The following is an 8,770-nucleotide window of genomic DNA, read 5'->3' as shown; positions in this document are numbered from 1 at the left end:
ACCTGCTTTTTCCCTCTCCTCCATGGGACAGGATAAGGAATTTGGGGTCTGAGGTGCACTTAATTGAAGACCTTATGGATCCTTACCTGCAGCACGGGGAGCAAGGCATCATGTTCACTACCTTGAAGGTATGAAAATTATTTGTTGTTATTAAAAGCTTTCTTCAGAAATTTATGAGCTTTAAGCAAAGATGTTCAGCTGAGGACAATTGTATGAACATGGCACTGTAACTTCTTTGACATTTTTATGGAATTTTTTAGCTCAGATGAGCAAGGAAGCTTGGAGCTTAGGATAACCTAAAAACTGCAGGTACTGCTAATAAAGCAGTGCAGTGTGCAACTATACTGTGTTCAGATGTAATGATGGTTGCTGTTGACTGTTCTGAATGCTCACGGGGAGCTTTTTGTTCCCCTGCAAATTAACAAACCTTGTTTCCTTTATAAAAATTGAAATTAAGTGCTGCTGTAGAGGTCAGCCATTCCAATGACGTTTAAGTCTAACATCACATCAAGATACTTCAGGAAATCAATTTTGGAAAAAAAAAAAAATTACTGTGTCACTCTCCACGCTCTATTTAGTACTCTTCTCTTTTTAAGTATGGATAAAGGAGAAGACTCTGTTTTGATGAATATCCTGTTGTATGCTAGGACCTGTGTAATGCAAATAGGCTGGTTTGTTTGGTACCTCAAAACTGTTCAAACAATTGGGTCTTGTTACAGCCCAGCTGTGTGGAGCTCTTCTGTGGGGTCATTTTGGAGGGAGGCTGTTAATATGAAACTGAAATAAAAATTGTAGGCTAAGCTGCTAAGTGGACATGGCTGTATTTTCTGTCTGTGCAAACTGGAAGTAGTTGGGTGCAGAGGTTTTTTTCATGCCTATTATTTTTATAGTGCTGTGAAATGGGAAGGTTTGAGTTGGTTAAAATTTATCCATAAAAATCAATGTAGTAGAAGGAGAACCTTATTTTCCATGAGTGTGAGTGTGGAGACATTTTTATTAAGCTCCTGGTCCTGGCTGACCCATTAACATGTGGACAGCTCTCAGCAGCAGGGCAGGGTGTTTACCTAGGTGATGGAAACCTTTGCTTTTCAGTCTGAGTGCTTCTGAAACACTTAATCCTTGCATCCTTGTCCTGTAAGAAAAAATTTTGGGCCCTTCTGTCAAAGGGCAAAGAAGGACATTGTGAGGGGAAAAAAAAAGGTATTTCATCTTGGCAAAGCTGGGAGCTGTGGAAGTGTTCAGAAAGTATTCTCAAACCATGCCAGCTGCTTCATCAGGAGTGGGACATATTGTTGTTCTTTTAGCTAGTTTATGTATCAGGTGATCCTCATGTTTTTAGTGTCACTGTCATCACTGCTTTGTTTTAATTCAGGCATGTTACTACCAGATTCAACACGAGAAGCTTACCTAGACCATCATTTTCAACCTGGCTCTGTGGAATCATCTGCTCGGTGGAACTTGGCTAACACCAACTTTCTTCCCTGAAATGGCACTTTGAAAATACTACTACAGTGCTGCAGCTACAGATGAGAATACTCAATTGTTTCTTCTGAACTTTCAGTTCTAAGATTGGAAAACTGCAGCCAGAGGTTACCTGTGAAGTGGTGGTGAAGCTAGAGACCTGGTTGTCAAGTACTTGCCAAGAGGAAATCATTTCCTACTCTAACAGAAAGATTATTTACTCCTTTTAAATGGACAATGCTGCAAAAAGGCATGGCATCTCCATAGAGTACGTGTGAAAGTCTGGACTGCATGGCTTCTAAAGCAGTGGGCTTGTTTTTATTATCCCTGGTCTGTCAACAGAGACATTTAAAGAGAATGAATTGCACCACAGAACCATTCAGTCTTCCTGAGTTAAGCTGTTGTGTTTGTTTATTTGAAAAACGAAATATCTTTCTATTTATAATGGATAACCTGTAGTGTGTTTGGCTGTAAAGGTTTTGAGGCATCTGTATTGAACAGCATTGCTGAATGCAAATGGTTAACGTGCTGTTGTGGAAATAATTGCACTGTTACGGACTCCTCTGTTTACTAGGATTATAAATATACAGGCATTGGCCATTCTTCTGTTTTATTAAATAAATAAGAGGCACTGACCACTTCAGATTTTGGCACTGAATTACGTACTTGCTATCTGTTGCATTCAGTTTCCTTACACTGAGGTCAGGAGGACAATTTTTTTCCTCTGGAAGCCCGTGGCAGAATGGGAGCGTGCTCTTGAACAAGCTGGCAGTGGATTAGATGAGAGACAGTTGCCTGTTACCTTCTGTGCCAGAGTGAAGCAAAGCTCACCTCGTGGCCTGTTTGAACATGTGGACAGCAGTTTCCCTGGGGGGTTTGTGTGTGTGCATTCTCCTGTGGTTTGTGGCTGACTTTACACCAGTAACACTGGTGGATAACTTGGGTGTTGCAGGTGCTGTTCTTTCCCGTGGCTGGCTCAAGGAAGGAGGCACAGATTATGAAATGCTCTAACAGCTCAAGTTAGTCAAACTACCACAGACAATCCTAACCCTAGTGTATGGGCACCGAAAGGGAACGAAATCCTGTGTCCAAATGCTGTTCTGAACAGTGACTGTAATGGAGCAGTTTTCGTAATAAAGTAAAACTGATTGGTCTTGCTGAAATTATTTTTTGGTTCTACAACAGTCAGAGCAGGGGAGGAGTAATTCTGACAAGATGTTTAAGACTATTGTTCTGTTACACTTGCAACAGACTATCTTGATAATGGGGTATAGAGATAGACTTCTTCATGTTTGCAAATGATTTTTTGTTAGCTTAACCTTATTTTTTATATTGTAGTGAAAAATTTGAGGAGGAAAGAGCAATAATAATGAATAAAAAGGATGCTATAATGTTAATTTGAGTGGGGAGAAAGATACACAAGCATAATGAAGTATAAGGCAGGAATCTAAACACTCTGCTGGATGCAGTCTTCCTGTGCAATCATCTCTTGGAACTCAAAAGTACAAAAAATATTTAACTGAAACCTGTAGGAGCAGAGCTGCTCCTTGAAAAGGAGCTGTGCTGAACAGCTGAGTAAATCAATGGTAACGATTCTTATCTGCAAAGATTTGACTTCAGGATTTAGTGCACCTTTTGTAACAACGTAATCGTTAAAAAGAGGTTTGAAGCCCATTTTTTGCTGCTGTAACTGTTCAGTGTTAGTGTTTGTTGTCTTCAGATGTTTCAGAAGAAAGGAAGGATTTTAATCTCCAGCGTTGACACATGAAAAGCTTTGTTTCCTATGACATTACTCCACCTTTGTTCTGTGCCTTACACCAAGGAGGTAACTGGAGATGGTAAGTTCTTCTGTGATCCTCTTGCCTTTCAAGAAGGTGTATCTGTAATTACCTAGCAATGTCAAATGTTTGACTTCATTCACTGGGACTGCTGGGAGGTTCAGAACTAAAGACCAAAAGGTCTGCCTCCACGCATACGTTCCCGTAGAACCTCTTACAGAAAGTAGTGGTATCGCCTGTGAATTCAGCTTGCAGATTAATGTAAGCAGAGAGCCTGGGCTGGATTATTTTTGGTCTTTCTGATATATAGCTCAGTTATTAGCTGAAGAGAATCCTGGGATTAAATGTGCTTCTGACACAGATTCCACTTTACAGCCTGTGTGGGCTGTGATGCATTAGGGAATTGAGCCAGACCAGATCTGATCTTGTGTATTTCTGTGGCTAACAGAAATGAGGTAACTTGCAGGACTTCTCCAGCTACATTGCTTCATGGTAATTACTATTCCTTTTCTTTTCCTTCCTTTTGTTTTTTTCCTTACCTTGAAAGCCAGATACTACTTGTGCTGCAGCAGAAATCCACAGGATAATAGATTAATAGAGAGATCACTGTTGCAGAATTATGGATTCTCACTGTAGTTGCAGGCAAGGTAGCCGAAGACAGGCCCAAAGAGATGAATGCCCTGTTGACTGGGAAAGTCGCTGAGAATAAGAAACTGCTTAAGTGAGAGACAACTTAAAGGAGGCTTTTTATGCAAGAAAAGGGTTAAGGGGATTTGTTCTCTTCTCCCTGGTGATGAGTAGTTCTAAGGTTAGGTTTCTGCGGATTAGGAGGGAGAGGATGTCCATAGATTAGCTGGGGCAGTGAGGTTACTTGCTCTGCTAACGTCCAGCAGATACTCTTTCTTTCCCTCTGGAAATTCGGCGGGAGCTGAACATGGTGTGTTCTGGGGCGTCTGCAGGTAAGGAAACGTGCTCTGCTGAAACCCTTGTGCTGCACAGATGCACTCCTCCATGCAACTGTGAAATTAGTTTCTTCTTTGAGCTACAACACAGCTAATTAAATTTGTGATATCTGTTTAATTCCCATTAGCTAAATATTAGAGATGTGTATGAATGGAGAGTAGGAGCTCAAAAGAGACTTTTCTTCTCACTCCTAAGTGTCACAAAGTATGCTGACTTGAATGCCAGGTTCTATGCATTATTGACTTATTTTGCCAGCAGTAGGTTCCCTTCCTGATTGCACTGGTTTTCAGAAACAGGTTAGAGAACTCATTGTTCTGGTGTGCTGAGACATAACGTAAAGATTTGTGACTGATGTGGGACTTGAAAACAAATCTGTTCTCTGAACTATGTAGCCACGTACTTCGGAGTTGATTTAGTGCAATGTGGTGATGTTGTCAGGTGGTTGTTGTCTGGTTTGGTTTGGGTTTTTTTAGGAAACCTGAGCTGTTGGCAGTGAACAGCTGGAAGTAAAGCTGGCTGCCTCACAGGACTGCAGTGTCCTGCACCCAAGTATTCATCTCTGAATGCACCGCTCCTCTGCTCTTGCAGCATTTCCCCCCACGTAAACGAGGTGCTTGCACCACCACTGGAGCTGTAAGCTTTTTTTTGAGAGGGAGACAGAATTAATTGTCACTGAATAGATTGGATTATGAAGAGCAATAGCATAAATTTTCATCAGCAGTGTCACATATGTAGGTGTGATTATCTAAATGTCACAGAATGCCTTACAGGAACATGAAATTTATTCAGTCTTCTTAACCTGTACCACCTCAGACTTGTGATAAGTGTTTCGTGGGTCAGGATAAGAATGTTTGGTTTCAATGGACAGGCCTCTACCTTTGCTTGAAATGTGTCAATGTATTCCACTAATATTTGGGGTTGCTTTTTTAGTTAAAACACTTTCAAGTCCCAAAAAGCGTATAAAAAGCAAGATGGTTTTTCACACTGACTAGAAGAAGAGGCTGACAGAATTCATGGATGAGACTGGCCTAATTAAGTTTGTTTAATGCAGAGCAGAGAAGCCCTGGATAGGGCATGTCACATACGGGATGCTGAATGTTTCCTACTCCTATTTTTTGTCTACTCTATTTGTTGATTTATGGTAGGTTATTTGTAAAAAAAGCTTTCTCAGCCCTGCCCTCGAGCTAATTTGCAATATGCCAAACCATTAATTTTGACAAATGTAATGACTCATAATTTTGCTTGTTAAAAGTGCTCAATAACCTTGTCAAGCATATTAACCCAAGAAGCTTGTAAGAGCAGAGAAGCTGATACTCCGAGTGTCAGATTCTCCGGTGTCCTCTTCAGAGGCTTGATAGCATCCAAACCCATCTATTTAAAGACAGTTCTGAAAACCATTAAAAGCAGGGCTTGGTGCCCTTGCAACTCTAGCCTTTTGTCAGTAAGGCCTTCTGCTCTGTCTGACAAACGTGGTCATGGAATTCCATGTTCTGTTGCCAAAGGAGGGAAGCCCTGTAGTCCAAGTTTGAGATAACTGATGTTTGTAGACATGGGGTGATGGACTCCTTTGGGCTCTAACCTGTGGCACACTGAGCGTGGCTGTCCAGTTCTGTCCCTAGGAACAGGCAAAGAGATGTCTTCTATTAATGAGCATCTGTAATTGGGTGCAGTGCAGGTGAAGGGGAAGGGCCTTATGCTGGCTGGCAGATTAGTCAGGTAAGCCTTTTACTGAGAACTTCCAGCTAATTTATTTAGGTCCCTGGGGTGAGGACACCCTGAGCTCTGGCCTTACAGTCTGCATAGACAGAAGTCTTGTGAAATGAAGGCACAGTGGTAGTTAGTTTGTTTGAACTCTAACCTTTCCCCTTAAGCAAGCAGTTCAGTAGGTCTCTTTCTGAAGAACTGCAGAGAAGCAAGACACTGTTCTTCCTCTCTTCTGTTAATGAGTTGCTCATGGTCTGTTGCTGCTGACAGCTGCTGAAACCAGGCTTCTCAGCTGCAAGCTGCTGTCCTCTTGAGGTGTGGTAATATGAAGCAGCTACTATTTTGTGAATGAGGTGAGACAAGTTGTGAGGAACTTGACAGATTTTGATGTTTAGATGGTGCTTCTGTCAATGTGAGCATAAAGTGTATTTTAAAAAGGCAACAATGAATGGAAGGGTGACTGTGTTAGTAACCCTAGCAGCTCTCTGAGAGCTGTACTCAAGGATTTCACCCAAAAAGACATGCAATTCAGGAGTTTTCACAGTTTTTCTGGGAAATCCAAAGTCAAGCTTCAAGACAGTGTGTCCAAAACATCTAAGTACACTCAATCCCATGTCTATTTTCTGTGAAAGCCATCATGATGCTAGAAGCTACAAGGCTTCGTGGGGGAAAAAAAATAATCCTTTCAAGTATTTTCAAGGAGTAACAATATTTTTGGTATTTTTTCAGATTTGGAAGTATTTTAGCACCTCCACAAACATTTTTTGTCTCTGTTTGCAGAATGGTTCTCAGTGGTATATTTAAAAATGAGAACTGTTCAGCAGAATATTCTTTCTTGGACAGTAACGTGTTGCTTGGTTTGGTTTAGTTCCTTCCCATGCTGAGTCACTGTGCTGTGCAAGATCTATCCTAGCTAAGAAGAAATAAAATGATACAGCTTCCAAAGGCTAAAATAGACCTTGATTAATGTGTTCATAAGATGATACTGGAGATGGTTGGAGGTGGGAGGGGTTCCTCCTTTAAAATTCTCTGCTTTGGAACAGAAAGTGAGCAACACTGATTGTGGATAGGATGCCACACCAGTTTGGTAGACAATGCTACTTGAACAAAGCAGGCTTTAAGATCGTGGTGACCTCACTACAGTTACTGCAAGAGAGAAGATTCAGTTTTCAGTATGCATCTGAGGAGTCCTCTACAAAAAAACTGAGTATTTTTGCTTGCCTATTTTGAAGTTAATGGGTCTTTTAAGCTGGTTAAATCAAAGAGCTTTTGGAAATACTACTTGTCTTTCATGTGCTTCCCTGTGTGTTTCCAGGGTCCCAGCCTCCTTAAAAAGGGGATGCAGCCCGATGCTTCCAAGCTAAATAGGACAAAGCACAGGAAAATCCAGACCTAGGCTGGAGATGAGTGGAGTTTTATTTTGGAGGTAGCTGGGCGTTGATGGGCAGTTGCTCTAGGTGCCATGCTGGAGAGCCTGGCAGGTGGGTGGCAGGGCAGCTGCAGGGGCTGCAGTCCCCAGTGGAGTGAGGGCAGGGAGAGCCCCCGCCCCTCTGGCAGCAGCTGCTCAGCAGTGAGGGCAGCTGGTCACAGCCAACAGCCAGCATGTCATTTCAGTGTGAGCTGGCCAGACAGATCCAGGTAGGGGTAGGGGAGTTGTCCCAGAAAGCACAGCTATATTGTTATAGGTTTTGGGTTTTTTTTTTGTTTTGTTTGTTTGTTTGTTTCCTTTTTTGAAAGGAAAAAAATTGGATCTTTTGTGGAATTTTTTGAGGGATGTGTGTGATGAGATTTTTTTAAATCTGGACTTTCAGTATGTGAAATATATAGATCATGAGTTGGCTCCCTTATAGTACATCTGAAATGTTTGGGTGTGCTCTATTCTTTTGTTCCACATATTCATACTTTTACCACAATATTGTAATCAGGATTTTGAATTGGGAGAATGCTGTTGGATGCCTGTGTAGACTATATAAAGCAAAATAAACAGCCATTGTATGTAGGAGCCAACAGATGTTAGCAAGGTCTGTGTTTAAGTCTCGAAAAATCTGAAAAAAATACAAATTTTAGCTCTTAATATCTGCAATAGAATTTAAAATAAGTAATAAGAATAGAAGATGAGGCTTCTGAAATGTAGCTTATGGGATAAGTTGTCAGAAGTTTCCTTCTAGGACCTAACTTGCAGATTGAGTACCATCTCTGTACATGCTTTTGCAGCTGATTCTGGAGCTATAGACTCGTAGTTTCCAAAAAGAGGTGGGGCCAGAGGTCAGCCGAGCTGGGGGTTACTTGTGTTTTCACACAGCTGTTGTTCAGTGAAAACCAGGAGTGTCACTGTCCTGAATGTACTTTGCAAGGCAGGGATTCCTCCTTCCACACCTACACCACCCCACAGTAAAGATTCCTAATGTCTCCAGTAATTAAGAAACAGGTATTCGTGACTAGAGTTATATGGCCTGCTTTGTTAAATCCATCATTAGGCAGATCCGCTGAGCTTAACAAAGGGGAAGGCAAACTCTTAAAGGAAAAGAATCCAGACTGCTGGAAAAAAGGAAAATAACTGCAGCTCAAACCCAGTTGCACTGGGGAAGGATCAAACTATATTTTTGTTAGTCTTTGATAGAAGAAATCATAATTTTAGTAATAATCCTTGGATTAAAATTTCAGTAAGATATACTGCTGAGTGTCCTGTAGAAGTAATTTGAAATGAATCACCTACACTCTGTAATGAAACGCTTTAAACAATAATCTCATCACTTCAGATTTTTTTCCCTCCGTTAATCTCCGCTGTGTTTTCAAAGCAGTTTTATGATTTGACAGGAGAGGGGAAGCAGGTTCTAAAAATAAGTATGAAGTGCAGTAAAATT

The 8,770-nt window shown here is 41.2% G+C and overlaps 1 protein-coding gene across 1 annotated transcript in view; it reads left to right on the top strand.

Moving 5' to 3' along the window:
* The window catches only part of ALS2 (amyotrophic lateral sclerosis 2 (juvenile)), a 33,921-nt gene extending 32,420 nt beyond the window's left edge, over positions 1-1,501 (top strand). Inside the window, exons 32-33 of the mRNA XM_008940496.1 lie at positions 32-128; positions 1,373-1,501. Of these exons, the coding sequence (XP_008938744.1) occupies positions 32-128; positions 1,373-1,411 (136 nt within the window). The 3' untranslated portion in view covers positions 1,412-1,501. The remainder of the gene's footprint in view (positions 1-31; positions 129-1,372) is intronic.
* Positions 1,502-8,770: the final 7,269 nt, after the last annotated feature.

Source organism: Merops nubicus, unplaced genomic scaffold, assembly GCF_000691845.1.
Source record: "Merops nubicus isolate BGI_N331 unplaced genomic scaffold, ASM69184v1 scaffold15255, whole genome shotgun sequence".
Lineage (NCBI taxonomy): Eukaryota > Metazoa > Chordata > Aves > Coraciiformes > Meropidae > Merops > Merops nubicus.
Note: the sequence above shows the minus strand (reverse complement) of the source record. Positions and strands in the feature narration are given on the sequence as shown.